This window comes from Rhipicephalus microplus, chromosome X (assembly GCF_043290135.1).
Source record: "Rhipicephalus microplus isolate Deutch F79 chromosome X, USDA_Rmic, whole genome shotgun sequence".
NCBI lineage: Eukaryota > Metazoa > Arthropoda > Arachnida > Ixodida > Ixodidae > Rhipicephalus > Rhipicephalus microplus.
The window spans coordinates 249,354,897-249,376,808 of NC_134710.1; the positions used below are offsets into that span (position 1 = coordinate 249,354,897).

The window sequence follows — 21,912 nt, forward strand, 5'->3', positions numbered from 1 at the left end:
GCAAAAAGAAAGGCCAGTAACGCTACAAAACGATGTACAAACGTTCGCGAGCTGCCTCGTTTCTCACGTGTCGTTCCCTTTTCAAGTACCATGTTACAGGGAGAACACGCTTAAGCTTGCGCAGCGCCGTTCACCGCCCTAGCGGAAAGAGGGCAAAGTTCCGGGAGCTCGGACGGGCCGCGCTTGCTGGGCTTTCCCCATTGCGCGCATGAAAAGCGAGTTCTTTCGACCACTTATCTCGCATTTCGCACGCTATGGGCAGCGCTCCTTCGTCATTCTGAAAAACAGGCACGCACTACTGCTGCATTGTGAGCTGCTACTAAAGTTTAAACATGACGAAGGCCTGAAAACTGTCCGTCGAGTTCTACCGTTTTCAGTGCAAGCAGTGCGAGAAGCAGATGCGTCAAGAGTGGATTATGGCAGTTCGCCGTTACTCCGCGGTCTCGTTACTTTGAAAGTTCTTTTGTCGTGCACAGTATTACAAACTATTAATTAACTAAAAGAAACGCGATGGATGAACTTATGGCCGAAGAAAAGCGATGGCCGAATAGTACTATAAACTGTGACTTGAAACGCGACGACCGAATTTATGGCCGAAGAAACGCGATGGCCGAACTTAAGAAAGCGTGTTTGTTAACTGAAACTACAGCAAATAGACAACCACTGCTTATTTCGCAATTGGGCTCTGGCTTTCCGAGACAATCATTGGAAGTGCGAAAGCGGTGGAGCTTGCTGGCTTAATACGCTTAAAATACCGTACTGTGAGCCCTGCAAGTGTTTTATTCAGCCGATGGCTGTAGACTTCTCGTCGCCGCTCAGTGTAAACAGATCTGTGCTGCGGTTTCGCGCTGAGCGTTTATATGCACAGTTCTTGCAAGCAACACCCGCCGATAAGTTCGCATGATGTGGTGTTCTGGTGCTAGGATCGAAGTCAAGAGTTTGATTCCCGCATGCGCCAGCTGCAATTCCATGGCAGCGAAACGCAGTAACAGTGCGCTCAGATTTTGGTGCAAGAATGATAGACAGGGCGTGTTGGTGTTGCATGTTTCAAGCGTACGGTGGTATGACGCTCAATGTAAACAGAAGTGACACTCGGTGTGTGTGCACCCTCTGTCCGTTTTCGTCGCGCCGTATACACTTCAAATAAATTTAGGTGCCCGAAAAAAAAAAACTCAGGTGGCCAGAATCACTCTGGAGTCTCAAACCACGGCGTGCCTCCTAATGGTATGATGGTTATGGCACGTAAAATATGTGCTTGCATGCACCTGAGCCGCGCGTGATATACAGCTGCCGCTATGAAAACTGGTTGAAAAAAGAACCTAGACAGATATCAAATTTTCTATGGTTTCACGAAATTTGACGCGGTGATCAGGGGCAAATCTCGGCGCTACTAAAGAACATGCGCGGTTCTAATGAGTATTGTGTGATATGACAACGACCAAACGCCCCGCCGCGGTGGTCTAGTGGCTAAGGTACTCGGCTGCTGACCCGCAGATCGGTGGATTGAATCCTGGATGCGGCGGTTGCATTTCCGATGCAGACGGAAATGTTGTAGGCCCTTTTGCTCAGATTTGAGTGCACGTTGAGGAACCCCAGGTGGTCCCAATTTCCGGAGCCCTTCACTAGGGGGTCTCTCATAATCATATAGTGGTTTTAGGACGTTATACTCCTCGTATCAATAATTAACAACGACTAAACGAGCTGTCAAAACAACCTAATCTACATTCGAATCAGTGAACACGCTGCGTGATCAAGCGTGGGTATTCGAAATGAAGCATACGCTGAAAGAAACTTGCATGGTCGAAGTGGGCATAAAATACTTTTTTTTTTTGCGCGCATCGTTATACTTTCAAAGGAGCTGCAAAAATCAAAGGTGTCATTGAACTTACGATACGACTTTGTTAACATCCGATGAAAACCTCAGCAAAAGTGAAACTCTTATCAAAATGAACCCACCGCACTGAAATGGAGCCAGGGACTGAATAGGGCAGACGTAAGTTTAGTCTGTTCACACAGACATCCTAATAAATTGAAATCCGCGTGACAAACTTGGCATTCAAACAATAGAAATTCGAACGCTATATACAAATGCACGTGAATCCGCTAGATTGCCGACAGCTCCGAGAAGACACGAAAGCCGCAGCAAATGCGCGTTTTACCGGTAACATACATATAGAATTCGCGCCATCACCTCACTTTTAAGGTCACAGAAAGCCGGCTGTTCACCATCGACATTCACATAGCAATCGCTCAAAGACATCGTGTTTAACTTTCTTGGTCCCGCAAAGGTTGTCAATTAATCGCTCTCGGTTCTGATAAGATTCACACCAGTTTTTATCATCTTTTTAAACCTTCGGAGCAAGTCACAGGTGACGCTGCACGCGGAGGGCGACCAGATAACAGCGCGTGCAGAGCGCGTGAACGTGCCGAGATGGCGCAGGCAGAAGGCGAGAGCGGGGTACCGTGCGACCAGCTTTCAAAGGCGGCGAAACGCGCGCGACGCAGTGCCCCCTGGCAGAGGTTGGGAGACCCATTCGTTAGCATCGCAATGGCGTCGAAAATAACGGATAATATGGCATGCAAGCTTCCTTTACGGTAAGCCTCTCAGTTCATTTCATTGGGCAGCCTTCCGACATCACAGGGCGAGGAAAACACGGTCCTGTGAGCCCGCGAAAATAGAGTTGAGGCTGAACGCCGAATAACTTTGCACTGCGTGCCCCTATCACTGCCGTTCTTGCGACGCAACCATGGCTAGAAAAACAAGTGAAACAATGAGGTCGTGATAAGTGTTAGAAGGCCCCTTTAATGCAGCTCCACTAACGCGAAACGTGTGGAAGTGCGCCGCACGGGCGATTCAGTGATTCCCTTGACAATCACGTGCTTGCCGGGGCGGTAGTGCCCTCTCTTGCAAGGCCCGGATATCAGTCAGATGTCTCAGAAGAGTTCTGACAGTTTGAGGTAATTGCTTTGCAATTAATTCTTCGTTATTTCTGTGATTTATATTACTTTAGACCTTTTCCTTTATTTCGCACTTGTCTTGAGCGTTCTTGTTGCGTTAGGCCTGTATACATCAACCATGCTGCCCCAACATGCATCATGAGAGAATGGATGGACGATGAACCGGGACTCCATAGAGATACACACCTGAAAATGGCTGCAGATCCACGAAGAGAATGCCGATGATGGCGCCAAGCTCCATTGACGAAATAATAAACGATATAGAGAATGTTTATGAAAATGTTTTAAACCATATGCGCGCCATGTACGCTCTGTAGACGGTATTGCGCACAGATGTTTCGCACCTGTGCTTCGACTAAGGGTGAGCCTCGACGATAATGGTCGGACATGGTGAGAGCCTAAGGAGCTTGGCTCCTAAATCAAATACCGATACTCACACGGTGGTGGCTTGCGGCTGCGGTGGTGGGTAGTAGGGCGCCTGCTGCTGCGGAGGCGGGTAGTATCCACCCTGTGGCGGCATCTGGAATCCTGGCTGAGGCGGCGGGTAGTAGGGGTTCTGCTGGGGGTAGCTCATCGTCAGGCGGGTCTCGAAGGCTCACTCACTGATGATTTCTGCGCCCAGACAACAGCCATGAGGTGAGCTCGCTTGCTTTCTTTATTTCCTTTCGAGTTCATGAAGAGAACTACGAACGCATAGTTTACAAAATCCCTTCTGCGACGCCGGTGCAACCCTCTATTGGTGAACAGAGTCGTCCAGACGTCCATTCTACTCTGCGGAGGGGCAACAATGAAGTTGTGCGGTGTGCTTCACCTGATCCCTTTAAAGAGCACCGAAAGTTCTGAAAAGTCTTCCTATGAGACCGAATCGAGGCTCTGTAATACACTTATAAGATAACAACGTATATGTTAGGAGCAGCCCGATATCAAAAAAATACATTTCAACTTTTACATATGTAAGCACTGTTTTAAGTTGTGGTTGTGTGTTACCATATAGAAATGATTTCGCCTCTCACGAAGCGCCCCAAAAAGAGGCCAGTAAGATACTTTGAATAAGTACAATTCAATGAATAAAAATAAAATATTGGGACTGCGACAAGGGCCGCACAAAACTTTCTGATGCCATAGTGCATATTCAATGCATAATGCCTCCATCCTATGAGTTTGCTATTTTCAATAGAGGCAAAATCGTTTCAGCGCTCCTGCGAAAACTTTTTCGTTGTCGGTTTGGTTAGCGCTGTCTCTTTTTGTGCGTGTGTGCGTCAATTATCGCCTATCGGCCCCATTTAGGGAAGAAAAATTTGGGCATACTGGATACAGGCTGAGTTTCCATTGCCATTTCATGGAACGCCCCCTTTTTGATACTTTTTGATACGTGGAGCTTGATTTCTCTCCACCCGCCTACAGACTACCTTACTTGCGGGTTTCAGTGCCGCTATGTTGGGCTGTTCACGAGGTTACAGTTTACTTTTAACAATTAAACGTTGGGTTGGTACGTTTGACACCTCATGACCTTGTTGATTTCACGTCGGCATATACTGACAGTTTAACAGCCCAATGGGACGGCGCCCTTGCATCTTGCGTAATATCGTCAACAAGTCGCATCTCGGAAGCACCACTAGACGTTTTCCAAATCATGCAAGTCAACCACTAGCTTCATTCTCGATATCGAAAAGCGCGCGTGATCGTCAGTGAAACTCTACAAAGCATGGCTGTCGCACATTATGGTACAGGTTTCAAATCGGATTCAATATACAGCTACAAAAATCTATATGATGCATTTAAAATGTAACTCATTTTGAATATTCGCAAAGTTTACTGACCAACAAACGTTTATCCTCACGGACAAGTAGTAGTGCGAGTGATCGTGCAGATGAAACATTGCACTTATTTTATTATTTTGAAATGTTGACGTTATAAGGCATTACTGCGGATCCGTACGGCTTTATTTTTTTCGTTCAATAATGCTTCAGTAAGACGATCTTGTCGGCCAGCACGTTTCAAACTTTGGTATATGATGCAGTGTAAGAATTAGAGTATGATGCCAAGGCAGCGAATGGCAAATTTTGATGATCGTATCTGCTTTGCTGTGCCCCTGTGCAATTTGGGGCGTTTAGCAGCCGGTATCCTACCGACGTGCCAACGTCGCGACAAAAGCGCCGGAAAATTCACAAGGTCATGAACGTGCCACAGTTCAAACCCAAAGGCTCGCCTCGTATGCCTCCGTGTAACTACAGATACCTTTATACAGTGCTAAATAAGATCACTCGCAGACTGTTCCTGCACATAACAGCTGTGTGACGCTGTTGTCAGCTGCAGAGTTCACAACGGGGACTAGGAGACGCCGTTTTGATTCTCAAGTATGCACGATGTAATTTAAGAAGATTCATATGTATACAATAGAAATGGTGTTCCCGTAGTTCTGACGATGACGATTAGATCACTGCCTCTCTCGCTTGGTCGAAGGTTAAGTTACAAGCTACATTCCACCATGTTCCGATGAGAGCTGAAAGCGATATAGCTATTGTGCACTTCGGAGGAGTGTCAGTGATCACCGAATGGTTGAAATAATGCCAAGCAGCTTACTGTGGAGTTTCTCGTAGACAGTGCTCGACCGTTAAACATAATCAGCACTTCAAGAAACTCCATTCTTAGCGACTGTGGTGGGGTCAAACGCAAAGGTGCACGCACAGGGCAAAGGGAGGCAAAGGCCCTGCTGGTTCTCCTCCCGCCTGGTTACCTAAAGAGGTGGGGGGGGGGGGTGGAGTTTAGCCATACATTGACTTAATAGGGGAGGTGGGCGCCACAAAAAATCTTCGTCCCCCCCACTTCTTGAAGGGGAACCCTGAGCATGCCTACGGTCATAAGAAAATCTTACTTTCGCGATTTTCGTGCATTAGCTTTCGAAGTCGGCTGTTAACCTCGTGCTTGCATTTGTTCGTATATATAGACGGCAGGGATGTTAAGGGAGGGGTGATTATAGGCAATAAAGGAAGGTAATCCACGTCCACCTGCCCCTTTCACAAACACATAAAAAGAAAAAAGTAAGCCTAAGCAAATGACGATTATACGCCAAGCGAAAGAGGAAATGTGTGAAAGGGCGTACCGTATCTCTCTTCTCAATAGCTTCAGCAAGCTACTCTTTTTGCAACTTGCTACAAAGAACCGAAATATCAGTGACATATTGCGCGACCACGTTCAAGCTATTGTTTTCCTACGCTATATATATATATATATATATATATATATATATATATATATATATGGGGGGGGAATAAATGTACGCTTTTAAAAAACTGTTTATTGGTGACATTTCGATCGGAGACCGATCTTCATCACAACCTGATGAAGATCGGTCTCCGATCGAAACGTTGCCAATAAACATTTTTTTAGAAGGGTATACTTATTTTCCCTCAATTTTACGGCAACCGAAGCCAAACTTTTCATAATCTGCGTATATATATAAAAATATATGCATATATATACATATATATATATATATATATATATATATATATATACATATATATATGCATATTGCCTATATCCAATGCAATGGGTGGAAATATGCGTAGCTTCTCACATAACCTTATACTGCGAATGCTACGTTGAAAGTGGGGGCGAAGTGAAAGCTGCATTTAATGCACCTCTCACTCCGCCATCCTTTCTCATAGTACATCAGGCTATTTACGAGGTGAAAATAAATAAAATTATTTCAATCAAAAGCAATCGAAATTCTTCCATCGCAAAGACGCCATTTCGAGACACGCAAAAACACCGGAGCGTGTTTGGTACCGCCCTCTCGACTCTGAAGTCGTGCCTTTCTCTTAGACCACGAGCGGCGCACCCATTGTCCTTCAGGGCTCCATTGCCCCGACCACCAAGTACACGTATACTGTCGTGTATATGGCGCACACTCTTATCGCTGAGCGCGATAATAAGTCCGGTATGGCGTTTCTTTTTTTTTTTTTTTACTCCAGCGGAAGCTCTATGTATACCTACCGGCACTTTTTTTATGAAGTCAGCTTCCGCTTTCAGGTCCACCTGATGAGAAACAATGGGCCGACCCGTCACGGTCGCTTGCGGTCTGCACAGCTGCGCACACACTACCCATGCACAGGAAGAGGCTGCCGCGCCGCATTCCCGCCTAGCACGCATGCGCCGAGCGTTCAGAGGCCTCGGCAACACGGCGACAGCGCAGCGCTCACGGGACGCGGTAACAGCCGGCGTTGTCGAGTGTACTCCTACAGTGAAGTCACACACGGGGCGTGCGAAGAAACGGATTTATGTCGATTTACTTGAAGAGGGAGCTGACACCAGGAAGCGCAATACGAAGCTGGATACATGGCGTGATCGACGAACAGGCGACGCACGCGGCAGCGCTTCGACTTCCGGAAAATTTGACGTGACTTAATCATAAGTACACGAGCCTCAAGCATTCCGCCTCTATCGAAACGGGACCACCGCGGCTAGAATCGAACCCACGCCTTGTGATTCAGCAGCCGAGCACCTGAACCGCCACGGCGGCTAACCGTTGTTGCATGTACATCCCCATTGACTTTGTGTGCGGCAGCACTATTTCTCTAAATTCCAACAGTAAACCTGTATACTGAAGGAATCTTCGTACACTACGAGTTTCCACAAATGGCATGAGCCTTGTTCGTTTCCGAAGTTGGTCGCCAAATAATCTCATTCACTTATTAGTGTCCCTCCCTCCCCGATAAAAACCAAACGAACACCTTCACCTGCTTCGTGAATATGCGTGAACGTCAATCAATTTCGGCAAAAATGCTTCGAAATGCTAAATTAAAGCTTTATCACAGGTTGCATTGAATCGATTCGTAATGTGGCCTCTGAAGCCTTGATATAGAAACTTTACTGGTTAAGTTTATCGCCAAAGTATGTCATTTGCGTATTCCAAAGCCACTATGATGTCTGCAGAGAGATAAGTGCCGAAAAAAATTTTACTCTCACATTTTCATCGAGCAATTTTCGGAAATTTTTATTTAAGAACAGTCCATACATAGCCCACTTTCTCATCCCAACTGAAGGGCACATGTATGAAATATTTTCATAATTAGCAACGGTCCCACTCTAGACAACAGAGACAAGAAGTGGAATTTAAAGCAAACGCTATATTACGGCGTAATATCTTCCCGACAAATTCTTAGCCCACGGAGTTACCCACGAATAGAAATCCAGGGAAGAAAAAAGACAAACAGCCTACCACGGAGACACTTTTTTTTTTTTCAGGCAGGCGCACGCTCTGAAGCAGATTGTAAGCAACCTTGCAGGAAAAAAAGCCGGCTCTTCCTTTTCGAGCGATTCGCCTCAGCAGCAACCCACATAGTACCGAAGGAGGGAAAAAAAATCAGCAGCAACAGAGCCATCATCCGCCACCGACGTCGTGCACGCCTTTTATGCAAAGTACTCACTTGTTTCGTTGCTTGAACGATCGTAAGCGTTGCTGAGTGCACTATCTTTACTGCGCTCTTATACACAGCGCGATTCTGCAAGAGCGGCACATTCCGGGCACTAACGGCGTAGACGTGCCTACAGACATGTCGCAACGTACACATAGACATACGTGAAAATGGCGACGGGGTTTTTGTCAGCGTTTCTTTTTTATTCTGTTTTCCCCTCTGCGGTGATGTTTTCTGAAGAGGAAAGCCCCGCGCACAAACCGGAGGTTGGCCCAATCCGGTCTAAAGATAAACGCAGTGTTCCCACGCTCTGGCGAAAGTCCAGAGAATTTCTACCCTCGCGACGACACGGCTACGAAAAGAAACGCATCGAGTCAACGCAGTGGAGCCAGCTGAAAAACTTTCGTAACTGCACGAGCTCGGTAGCGATTGAACACTAAATCAACATAATCCCAAACATGCGGCAAAACAGTATTACAGTTCGCAAGTAATCAAGAAGAAAAAAATTATTCAATCAATAGTTCGAAAAATGTGGCGAGCATCAATTGCTCATTATTACATTCATAAATTATAACTCGTCTTTCATTTCACAGATCAGTGATGTTTCTTAAGGGCTTCAGCTTGACCCAAAGAATTAATGTGCAGCTGTCTGGATTTCTTTTGCTCGTGGTCTTGCGTAAATTCCTAAATTGAAATATATTCCAAGCTTATATTCTATCTTGTCCTCATGGCGTTAATCCTAATGTTTTAAAGGTGATAATCAGAGGCATAAAAAATAACGAACATTCACTTTTCGTACTCAAGAAAACACTTTTCCAGGCAACTGTTTAAACACGACCTCAAAATGCGTGTGCGTCAATTGAGGTAACGCACCGTCACATTCCTCTGGCATGCGAGTAGTACTTATACAGTATAAAGTCAAGCAAATTATTTTTTGTGGCGTGTCAGTTCCGTGTGATCTGGTACAAATTAGTCGCGCAACATCAAACGCCACGAAGCCGCGCCGCGTCACAGCACAACTCATGTAGCAAGTTGAATCGGGCACAGGTCCCGATCTACCTGTAAATGATAAGCGTTTTTTATGCGCGATAAACGCAAAAGCATTCGACGCCGATGGCCGTGTCGAGCGTTGCGATTCAAGTCGCAATGTTCACTGGTTACTGCGAAACAAAAACACTAGTATGTAGTGAACTTAAATGCCACTCTGCCCACTGACCTAACAATTAAGCCGCACGTACAAAACAAAGCACTGGCGAGGTAAGTTCTGCACTCTACAGGCTTTGTGCTGGTGAAGGAAAGAAAAAAGAAAGAGAGAAAAAAAGAAAGAGAGAGAAAGAAAGGAAGGAAGAAAGAAAGAACATGTAGATCTAATCTAGCCTTGCGAGAGGCAGACGTATATATCACGCTCATTCACACGCTACTAACGTAAAATGTGGTTACGCGAAGTTTTCCTCAAAACGTGTTCGCTGAACGCCTCCATGTAGGAATGCTGCAGCCGTCTTTACAGCATGCGACTCGCTGGCACTCGCTCAAAATATTTCTTCCCCTTCGAGTACGTGACACTGCCATACTGCCATCGAAAGGAAAAGTTTCAGTCGGCTGGTCACTTGAGCTTCTGAAGGTCAAAAAACCAGTCCGGCTACAGCATATGAGTTTAGAGGGCAAGAAAATGAGTGACCCATTAACACCATCTCACCTACAAAACAATAATACACGACCAGAGAAAGGAAGGGACTGCAACAACTTTTTGTTTGCCTCGACGCACGAGTTAAAAGATCATTCTAAACACTCACAATTTGACAATAAAAATGTCACTGCAAGCAACAGCTTAAAACGTACACTCTGGAATTAACACCACGTGAAAAGCGCCACAGAGCACCTAAGAACTCGAGCACGAACACCTGCTGCTCCATAGAGCAGTGTTCTTTCTGCGCGAAATATCCTTATACCTGAGGCTCAAACAACCAGTCCAACTCCACATCACGTGAAAACACTCATTAAAAAGACATACGCTTCGTTGAATCGAGTTGTAGTGGCCGTAATGTCCGAGCCTGTATACTATTCTTTTCTAATCTAACGAAACGCGTAATTGTACGCATGTATAGAAGCAAAATCGTAACGTGCCTGATCTGCTGGCGCTCCTCAACTTATCCTCGTCGAACAGCCCGAGACGAAAAATGTCAGTCATGCCGTGACCAGAATATAAGGCAATCTAATGCGAAAAACTGAGATCACGACTGCGAAGTCGCCGCCGCATAGGAACTGTTTGTGAGAACGCCAGGACGTGATGCTGTGAGAAAGCAGTCAAGTCACGAGCACCGTCGTAATCGAAGCCGCAAGTGCACGCCGCAATTAGTCTGGTGCTATGGTCCCGAGATTTAGGTTTGGAGTATTGAAAACCACATTCAAGTGAAGAGTGAATGCAAAGACACACGTGTACTTCTGATCTAATCCGTAGCGATTCTCTACAACATTCGTCGTAATCCAGGTTGAGCTTGTTGACGCTAAACCACATGAACCGGATCGCTGAAGGACCCGTGCTTACTACGCGCAACTTATGGCTCACAAGCGCGGACTCCTCCCACCCCATTTATTGGAAGGAATGTTTGCCCTGCACTGAGTATAGAAAAAGTGAAGAACTACACTCACCGACGCCAGGAATGTGAAAGTAATCCGTTTTGCCGCCTACCTAGGAGAAACGCCGCAGCAGAACCGCACCGGGAAAGTGTTGTGCAGGTGGAGGCTAGCGAGGCGTCACGCGGGCTGGCGCTCGGCAATAGGACAACCACATGGAGGGCGATGGGCGAGGGGGAGGCTGATTCACGTGTGACGGCGTTTTCTCTTCTCCGTGTAGCTGCTGTTTTTCGTGCCGCCCTATGGCAGACGCCTTGGCTCGAATGGCGACGGAGACCCCGTTTGGAAATAGAACGGATGGCGGCCCGGTGGGAGTGGGCAGCGCGACACCATCGGAGCACTCGAGCATGCGGGCAGCCTCGCCGCGCACTCGCCATATGTGCTCGCCCATGTCCTTTCCGAAGCGTCCATGGCTCTCACGAGCAACTTATAGCCAGCTCCACGCGGGACCGGGCCAAGGTGCCACGTATATAGCAGTCAGCACGTCACGAAGCACACCTAAACGAAAGTGTTTCGTGGATCCGAGGAAGGCCACTCGCAAGTACGCCCGTTGTCAAACGCATTCAGGTAACAACCTTGGAGGCTAGTTCTGATCGCGGGCTCTGTTTGTGTGGTTACCCTGGTGCATACTGAACAATAAAAATTTCTAGAGTGACGAAAGTTATCGTTCTCGTTAATGGTCCTGCCAGAAAAACCTTTCTCTCAACGAGTGAACGCCAAGGAAACTTATTTCCTTCTTCCTCCTCCTCAGTTCGCGATACGTGTCTGACATACCAGCCCCTGTGGCTGAATAGTTCGCATCTCCATCCCCATTTCAACGCCTATTTCAAAATAGGTTTATTCGCTATATACGTCATATGCGTGACATCTAGATCCATGGAACACGGGCTTTGTACTGAGTGCCATCACCGTTGGAACTCAGATTAAGTTGGTGATCATTGGAAGGGACGTTCATCCTGTAGCGAGTATAAAACAAGCTAGCAATGATGATGATGACGACAACGACTTAGCTTTTGAAAATTATGCAATGCCGGCAAGACAAACACCGTGCATAGACAGTACGCCTTGAAATCTATATATAAGAACGCAGTTAATTGTCCCGCTTGCTTTTTCAGATCAAATTGCAAGGGAAAACATTTAGAGGTGATTGGTTTCAGCCTGTTGAAGCCGATGTTATCCGCACATGATATTTGCCGGTCAGACAGTAAAAAAAGGTAAATAGTGCACCGAGCAGCAGATCATTATTCATCTGTACGATTGTTCACGCAGAGATGACTCAGTAGCTATGGCTGCTTGCTGCTGAAAACAATGCCGCAGGTTATATTCCCGAGTCCAACGAACGCAATTCTATGAGGACAAAAATAGAAAAGGCGCCACTGTATTGCGATTTCTGTGTACGTCAACGGATCTCAGACAGCTTAAAGCCCCGTATTATATTAAGATGAAAACAACACGTCAAGAGGCGACGAGACGATATAGAGCCTACAAACATGGATGGCGCTGACTAACTACTGCATGCATTCTTTGAGACGCCTGCCTTTTGTACATATACAGTTAAAGAGGCAATATTCACAACCGCTTTGTTCATATTCCTGTTCAGCTTTTTCTCGCAAGCAAGCCGCTCCTAAACAAAGGTAACCGCAACAATTCAGCTGACGAGAATCTCAAAAGTCAGAATCTTAAATGACTAAATGAATACTGAATACTTGAGAAATGAATACTCAGTATTGAGGACAATACTTAACCTCACTGGATTCCAGGTCAATGCGTCATCATCGTCGACAACCCCACAGATGAAGCTGAGCACACCGCTTAACAACATCACTGCGTATGAGCACCGCTGTCGAAAACTCGCGCAACGCAAAAATTGTGCTCGAGTTGGTTGCGTCATGCTTCGGTACATGTATCCGCTCAGTTTTGACGACAGGATGGAAAACTAGGCCGATTAGTAAATGCACATGGTGAAATGTGCAACTGAGAATAGGCCATAAAAAATTAACACAGACAGGACAATCGCATCCATCAACTCGCACTGGCGTTCGCTCGACCACCACCTCACATCCGTACTCCACCGCGAACCATTTTTTCAGCGTTCATTGGTAATTGAAATTGGCGACGGGTACTTTAAAGACGAGAGTCTTTCTTGGGCACCTTCAACGCAAAAAAAAATTGATCTGTCTGTATGTACAATTGTCTGTTTGTCCACTCTTAACGGCACCCTAAAAGGTACCGCAGTGACCGCCCGATGCCCCAAACAGCCGACGCCATCTGTAGCGCCCACGAATATTGCTCAAGGTTCAGCGTTCATGCTTGTGCAATTGTCAATTAAACAGTAATTATTGCGCATATCTGAGGCACCATTACACGTCAATATTTTGTATGTATATATTTTACTAGACAAGGCATACATAAGCAATTCTATGGACCGTAGCGTTTATCACGCTGCGCTGACCATGCAACGCTTGCACGAAAGGCAACTGTTTCCAACGATTTGCTAAGATTGGTGCTGGCAACTACCCATCGCCTTGCGTTCTACACCTTATCACCTCCGACACGGGCGCGCACGCCGCGCGCGAGCTTCGTTTTTCAAGATAACTGCCAGATGGCGCTCATGTCTCACGTGTGACGTGACGACGCATGCGCTCCTTCGCCTCCACTGCACGCTCGAGGCACTCTAACGCAGCGCCACCATTGACCAATTTTCTTGCACACATCAAATAAACGTTTTGTTCCCTCTCTCCAGACGCAAGACTATAGTCTTTCGACGATATTTGCAGTATAACATTGAGATACGGGGCCCCTTTTTTTTCATTCAAGACCGCTTGACTGAATGGTATGTGGGCTATTTGCGCGGCCACTGTCGTCGTATGATTTGTATCTGTTCAATACCGCGCCAGATATTCGTCTGTAAACTATACGTGAATGCATTACAATGGCTTTATCTGAGGAGATTGTGTTGCGTAAATGTGGATTATACGTATAACAGGTGCCACTTTTAACCGACACGGCTGTCGATTAACAGAAGGCGTTACCAGTGTTGAGAAACAATACTGATCGCACAACAGGGACTTGTATAAAATTGGAGAGACAACGCTAACTAGATAGGTCAATTTGCGTACCTGCACCTAGACAAATACCGGATATGTGTCAAGAAATTACAGCACGTTGACGCCTTAAGGCGGCTATACATACACCCAGCCGGACATTTAAGAATTGTGCGAGCTTTATCTCTCGCAGCGTCACTGCATACATGTCATCACCAGCGCTGCCGTGTACGGGTCTAAGGCTCGTGTTATTCTGGCAAGCGTTCGCACAAGCCACAATTCCGTTAGGCTAAAAGTGTCTGTTATGACTGAACACGTATATATCTACTCGTACTGATCACCCCCTTAAAGTGCGTGAGTTCGCTACCAGAATTAACCTTTTTAAATATTCATTTTTTCCGCGATCAATTAAGCAATGGAACAAACTACCTTATGAAATTGTAGCTGCGTCCAGGGAAACATTCGCCACTGCGCTCGAACATCATATTTTATCGTAGCCTGAGCACACATTAAAGTTGCCTACACTTTCGTTTCATCTCTCTAGCGATCTACGTTTCAGATCTTTTTTCTTTTTTTTTTCGCCTGTTTTTATCTGTATATATATATATATATATATATATATATATATATATATATATATATATATATATATATATATATATATATATATATATATATATGTGTGTGTGTGTGTGTGTGTGTGTGTGTGTGTGTGTGTGTGTGCATGTGCGTGTGCGAGAGAGAGAGAGAGAGAGAGAGAGCATTTTATGTATATATTTTTCTTGCTGCGGTACCTTCACACACGTCAATGTTTATTACGTGTCACCATTGGATGCTTTATTATATATCTGTATTTCTTTATGTTCAACTCAGTATTAATGGACTGTCGCCTTTCTGCATTTCGAAATCGTTATCTCCCCCCTACACTAATGCCCCTCGCGGGCGCTGTAGGTACTGTAAATAAATAAATAAATAAATAAATAAATAAACACCACGTGCCGTTTGTTTCAGCCCAAGCAGTGTTTTCTTACCGCTGACACCGTTTCGACAACCAGACATTGTCACATATGCGTCAGGTACAAGCCTCTTAGCACTCGTGTTTATTGGCATAAGGGCGAGATAAACAAGCGTGTTCGTCCCAAGATTACCTCAACTGAACAATAAAGATAGCCCCAAGGCTATCTATCTCAAGGCAAACGTTTCTTCTTTGTTTTATTTTCCACAGGACCAAGTGTTCCTCTCTTTTTTTTGGGGGGGGAGGGGCGAAGGGGCAGGCGCACTTGTCAATGCACACATCTTTATAAATTGCATCGCTTGACCCTAACGAAAAAAAAAACAATGCAACGTACTTTATGAATGACATATTTTCCTGCATGTGACCAGCATACGAGACTGCGGGGGAAATGAACACCGGCTTCCTACAATGTGTTTCTAATAACTTTCTTGCCCCGCCGCGGTGGTCTAGTGGCTAAGGTACTCGGCTGCTGACCCGCACGTCGCGGGTTCGAATCCCGGCTGCGGCGGCTGCATTTCCGATGGAGGCGGAAATGTTGTAGGCCCGTGTGCTCGGATTTGGGTGCACGTTAAAGAACCCTAGGTGGTCGAAATTTCCGGAGCCTCCCACTACGGCGTCTCTCATATTCATATGATGGTTTTGGGACGTTAAACCCCACATATCAATCTGATAACTTTCTAACTTGGATGTTCATGACACAGGGTGCATGTTCCCAGCTTTCGACCCGTCATGGTACCTTGGTGGGCGATGCATCATGCAGCTAGCTCGTGGAGGCGTGTTCGATTGCCTGCCACTGTACGGCCGCATTCCAATGTGGACGGAATACCAGTCGCAAGAAACCGCGGCTTTTTTGTTTTATATTTCCCTGGATGAAACGTTCTTCACTCTGATTTATATATATTCACAATTTGCACACAGTGACGTACATCCCGACACAATGAAGCAGAGAATGTCGGCTCTTGACACTCAGTAACCGTAGTGTGCTTAACGCGTCTGCGTAGGCATATCAGCCCGAACAGCCTGAGGTAACGGCGCTTGTATCAAGCTTGGTGACTGGACTATTCGCCCTTCGCGACAGCTCTATACAATAAGCTCGTGTCTCCGCTGCAGCGTTCGTTAAAAAAACAATCATAAAGAATAATTCATTCGCGCGTGCTGCTCCTCCAGACGTCTGTGGGAAGGGACTACGGTTGGTGCGCCTGTAATATGCGAAGCACAAACAAGATATGCACGCGCCGAGAACGATGTGCGATTCACACTACATAGAATACAGATGCAGTGGACCGCTCACTGACAACGCATCACCGCAGCAGGAGTCTATTGTTCCCTTCAGGGAACCAACGACGTTGCGCGGACGTTGTACCCGCGGCGACCCCTTGTAGTGCAAGACCTGGTCCTGGAGTCCTTTGGCTGATACTCCCTGTCACCATGGATGAGATGCAGGTGAAAGAATGATGTGGCACGCACCTTAGCGTGCTACAGGGCTAAACTTTTTAGTACAGAAACTTATGCAAGAGAAGCTTATTCCCACATCTCCAGCGTGACTGCTCGCAGTCCTGACTGTCCAAGTGCTGCCGGACGTGAACTAGACGAGCTTCAACAAAGGGCAGTCGCGATTTGATGAATCGATTGATATAAAACCGAAAAGAAAGCCAACTTTTGCCCAAACTATTGTTTCACCTTGAGGTGCGAGTTCCTTACTCTGCGGTATTCCATAACTGCGAGCAATAAATACGAGCACCGATTACGGGTGCTATAATTATTTTCACCGCGCTTACTTAGGAGAAGACTGTAAACTGTCTGACAACCTCTTTAAATCGAAAATGTATGTTGGCACTCTTATTGAAGAAATTGAGAACTACGGACCGAAATGACCTCACTTGAAGATGTAGGTCTTATACAGCTTGCAACTAAATTAAAGCAAAGCTATCATCCAGCAAAAGCTCAAAAAGCTGCATTTGCTGCTCGTTTGACATAATTATTGCTGTTTAGTATTTCATCTTGTTAATCAGTGTACTGCCGTTGTATTTCTGTTGTATTGCACCTAGATCTCACCGCACATTTTGGAAAAACACGAGAGTGTTAAACTGGACATGATACCGAATTTTCGCTCATAATCTGTTACGAGTAATAATCCTTCGATGTTCTAAAACAGGATGGCAAAATTACAGATCGTTCGGTGGAGAACATAGTAAATAACAATAAGTTTTGTAAACATGCAAATGGCCCGAAAGCCTGACAACCATGGCACTCTCACGAGCAGTGACCTAACGAGCCGCACGGTATGAAAGTGTCCACGTCGGTCAACGATGTTTAGTGGTCAGCTGCGCGTGCAATGGAGCTATCAGACCTTTCTTCAGTTCGGCATTGAGAATTGAACGGCTTGTAGCCGCTGAAACTTGGGTAGAAGACGACGGCTCCACAACATGAAACACTTGACGTCACACGCGGCAAGGCAACATGGCGGTCGCCGGCAGTGGGCGGGGTTTATACCCGATGGCTTCTAGAGCTCGTTTCACAATTAAATATTCTTTTACTGTCCATTTTTCCAACATGTACAGCCGCTCATTTTTTCTAACCTGAGCACGTCAACCACCCAACCGACAAGCGGCGTATAAGGATCATAGCGGCGAAATGAACGTGCAAGCCCGCCATGAACTGTCCTGCGCAGTTGTCTTCTGCTAAATGCTGTTTCAGGAACAGGACACCGGGACGCTCGGAACGGGCGTTTACAGATTTGGCGGTGGATGCTCGCGCGTTCAGGTTAAAAAAGAATGGGCGGCTGTGCAGGCACGACACACTACTTTTATATTTCGCGGAAAACTGCAACGCGGTGGGGGACCGTGTCATGGCGCCTTAAAGGGAGCACTTCACTGGAAAAAAGTTTTAAGGTGATTCATTCATGAAGGACTTCATATAATATGAAAAAAACACAGACAGGGTCTCTCTTGCCTTCGTCTCAGGCAACTCGAACGTGAAAGCCATTTTTTTTTAGTTTGTGTATTGTTCCAGCTCCACCACACTTCAAAAGCTGTCTTCACAACGTTGTTTTGAAGTGCCTCCGGAATCGGAGGCGTATGCAAGCTTTCTGCGCTTCTGCAGCCGGTTTTAATTTGCACTTCCCCGTGACCGTCCCACCTTTGACCGCATGGTGATGTCGTGAGGTGACGTCATCGTATTATGTACGTCACGTTTGTAACGTCCAAGTGTTGACGTCACAAGTACTGTCGACTTATGAAGTCGTTTACAACGGTATGCAGTGATGTTACCACGTGATGATTTTTTGTATCGCTCGTGTTCACGCCGACGGCGAACTTTCACCTTTGATTAGGCATTTAAAGCTTTCGCGTTATTTGCGCTGTCCCGGTACCATGAAGCCTGGAAACTGCACCCACCCCCTTCTCGTTGTGTCAATTGACTTCCTATCTCTTACGTTAGATACTGCCAGCCAAGATCAAGCGCTTAAAGATGTGTACCCTGTTCTGCCTTTTCATCAATTGACCACTTCAATGCACGTAATTACACAAGAAATTACTCAAGAAGTAATTATAATATACTAAAAGTTACCGAATATCGGGAGCAAGTAGTTTTATGCCAAATATTATTATAATTAGGAATCATTTTTATGCGTAATTTATTACACGCACTATCATGACGTGCGTGTTTCGTAGCATTGCGCGTTGCGTAGAGGCATTCAGGTGTGCCACATTGACTACCGTTTCAACCCACGGCTTCCTATATAGGAAAGGCGCATGGCCTTATGTCAGTAGTTTCATACTTAGCAAACACGATCATCACTGTATGATCTACGCGCTGCTTTCTTATTTGTTTGCAATGTTGAAACCTGGTGCACCGCTTTTCTCTCTTTTTTGCATAATTCATGGCATTCTCTAGTGCGCGATGACATGTCGTTTGCTGTGGTGAACTGGATTTCTTTTTTTACTAGAGACACTGTAGCTTCACTACTCGGTTTTTTCCGCTCCCCATCTCCGACCGCAAGCGTGAGCCATGTTCTGAACCGCTGGCTGTCGCGATATGAGAAGAAGGAACGCAGAAATAAATGTTACGAAAACATACTTCCCTTCTCGACCATGCAGCGTCACAAAGCGGTGTGAATCTGGGGGACGGATGGGGGCTGATCCCACCCTTGCCCTCCAAATTCTTTAGCAGTTTCGCTTGTGTGTTCATACACGCACTTACAAACACACGCACGAACATTCGAAGTGGTTGAACTCCTCCACCTGAAAAAAAAATTTATGGCTACACCCCTGTGTTATCGAGATGCGTTCTAGAGCTCCGCGCATAAATTTCTTTGTTCCGGAATGTCCGAGGCTGTGTCACGGTAATAACAAAGTTGCCTGAGAAACCTGCAGGTCAGGGTAAGTAGGTGGCAGGAGCTCCAGTTTTTAGTGCGAAAAATAAGCGCGGAATAAATAAAGCTGGGATGTGAAGGAAAACAAGACGCACGCTCGTTAGTTGGAGGGCAGAAATGTAGTTTGACAGCGAGACGCAGACAACGTGAGAGACAAGGGCAGCGCAGTCTTCATCTCATCCGTATTTCATTCGTGATCGCACAGCTGTTCTATTCATAAACACTTCATTTCCTTCACTTCAGAACGCCAGGCGTGCTTGATATGAGCCCTGCAATAGGACCCGGTGACAGATCTTAACCACGGGTGAATCCAGAGAGGAGCCTGGACGTTCCGACCACTCCCCCTTAATTTATAATGAATGCCCCAGGAAGAGGACCTACCAGGTATAACCATAAGCCAACCTCCGCTTCAGAAAAATCCTGTATCTGATTTCAATATTCACACAGTGCATGAATCTCGGCAGGATTTTCGTGGGGGTTACAAACCCATGTTGCATCACGGCTTGGGTAGGGGGAGAGCTCTGGCGCAGCTTGGGGGAGGGAAAGTGCTGGTGTGACATAAAAGGGGGCGAGTGCCCGCCTTGCGACCCCGTGCCGACGCCCTCGTACTATCACTCAGACTGTTTCGGAACCAATGGCAAAATGTACGGAACAAAATCTTCATGTATATGAACGGCCAACGTATGTGTATACTGTACGGAATAATCTCCGGTCAGTTATATGGCTGTCAACGCGCAGGAGCAGAGGGAGTGCGAGGGCTGCCAGAGAGGGGCGAGCACCACTGTCGCGGCGCGAACGGTGCACATGAGCAAGGCCACTGTCCTGTACCTCGACAATGCAAGAAGCACAGCACCACTCACCTCTTGGAGGATGCGTTCCCTCAGCAGGGTGGCGAATACGCGTTCAAGTCAGGACGCAGCAGAACCTATCGGTGCGCTCCTTGCCCGACAGAGCGGCAACTCTTCGTCCTGTTTTCAAAGCGCACTCGCGGCACCTCTGTGACGCAGCCGTGACGCGTGCCCCACTATCGTTGCCGCTAGCGCCGCCAGCGCTGCCGTTACTTGCGTTGCGCGCTGACGTCAGGTCACCCACGTAAATGTATGCGTACTCCCCCGACCTCCCGCATGATAAAGGAAGCCTTCTTGCGGAGAGGAGACGGGGAATGGTAGCCATCGCCCACATTTTTTTTTTTTTTTTGAGCTCTGATTTCGTTCTACGCGAGGTCGTAAATGCGTCGGATTTCTTTACACGCCATGGGAAGGCCCTGGTCGCAGCACTCCCACGTACAAACAGCCACACCTGAGCCGCAAATCAAGGCCACACGCGGAGCAGCCACCCGCATTTGCGGGGAAGTTCTCATGCAAGAAGCAACTGGGGCTGCTGGCGCCCGAGACATGCTTCGATGTTCGTTTAATGACGTGTGGTGGCTAATCAACGTCACCACTTGTGCGAGCGATAGCAAAACGAATGAACTGGAACTTTTGATCCACAGGATTCACCGTTTCGTGTGCGTTCAACGCTGAGTCACACACTTTACTTAAAGCACGTGCGCGCTTTACTGTAATACGGGGTGTTGAATAGAGCCCATCTTCTAAAAAATATATAATGGGCATTAATCAGCTGTTTATCGACGGGGCTTATGTCCTCGCAAAATACGCGACGGTGCCTCTTGCTCACAGGGGCGTACCAAAATTAATGAGAGATTTGATTGATATGTGGGGTTTTACGTCCCAAAACCACCATATGATTATGACAGACGCCGTAGTGGAGGGCTCCGGAAATTTCGACCACCTGGGGTTCTTTAACGTGCACAGAAATCTGAGCGCACGGGCCTACAACATTTCCGCCTCCATCGGAAATGCAGCCGCCGCAGCCGGGATTCGAACCAGTGACCTGCGGGTCAGCAGCCGAGTACCTTAGCCACTAGACCACCGTGGCGGGGCAAAATTAATGAGAGAGGCTCCAATTCACTTGTACGTATGTTCATATACATACATACATACATATATATATATATATATATATATATATGTGTGTGTGTGTGTGTGTGTGTGTGTGTGTGTGTGTGTGTGTGTGTGTGTGTGTGTGTGTGTGTGTGTGTGTGAAAGGCTTCCTCGTGTTTTTTCATTGATCACCGACAGACTAACAAATAGAGGAGGAGGAGGAGGGCTGCTGAGGTTGCTGAGTAAGAGGAGCAACTAATCTGCCGATGCCATTCTTTTTAGGGTCACTGCTAAGGAGTGAACTTTTATTAGGGGTGCCCAAAATATGGAAGGACAATTTGTAAACTCCGAAGTGTGGTCGCCGAAAGCCTGTGGTCATTCGACTGACTGCGCCATGTCTATTCTTTTTTTTTAGACTCTCTCAGCAATCACGTGATTGGTGAGAGAGTGCAAGGGGCAGAGGCCACAGCACTCTTTATATGCGCCGCTGTGCCGTCACATGATTGCTGAGAGTGTGAAGGGGATT

The 21,912-nt window shown here is 46.6% G+C and overlaps 1 protein-coding gene across 5 annotated transcripts in view; it reads right to left on the minus strand.

Moving 5' to 3' along the window:
• LOC119161612 (uncharacterized) overlaps window positions 1-20,461 on the minus strand; it is a 28,443-nt gene extending 7,982 nt beyond the window's left edge. Inside the window, exons 1-2 of one of the 5 annotated variants that reach the window (XM_037414171.2) lie at window positions 20,304-20,461; window positions 3,396-3,570 (exon numbers count right to left, since the gene is read on the minus strand). In XM_037414171.2, coding sequence (XP_037270068.1) covers window positions 3,396-3,532 — 137 coding nt within the window. In that variant the 5' untranslated portion in view covers window positions 3,533-3,570; window positions 20,304-20,461. Of the gene's footprint in view, window positions 1-3,395; window positions 3,571-6,957; window positions 7,110-8,390; window positions 8,541-11,027; window positions 11,274-20,303 lie in introns of those variants that run through there. The other 4 variants (XM_037414173.2, XM_037414170.2, XM_037414172.2 and 1 more) reach the window with 4 other exon arrangements.
• Between the last annotated feature and the right edge of the window lie 1,451 nt (window positions 20,462-21,912).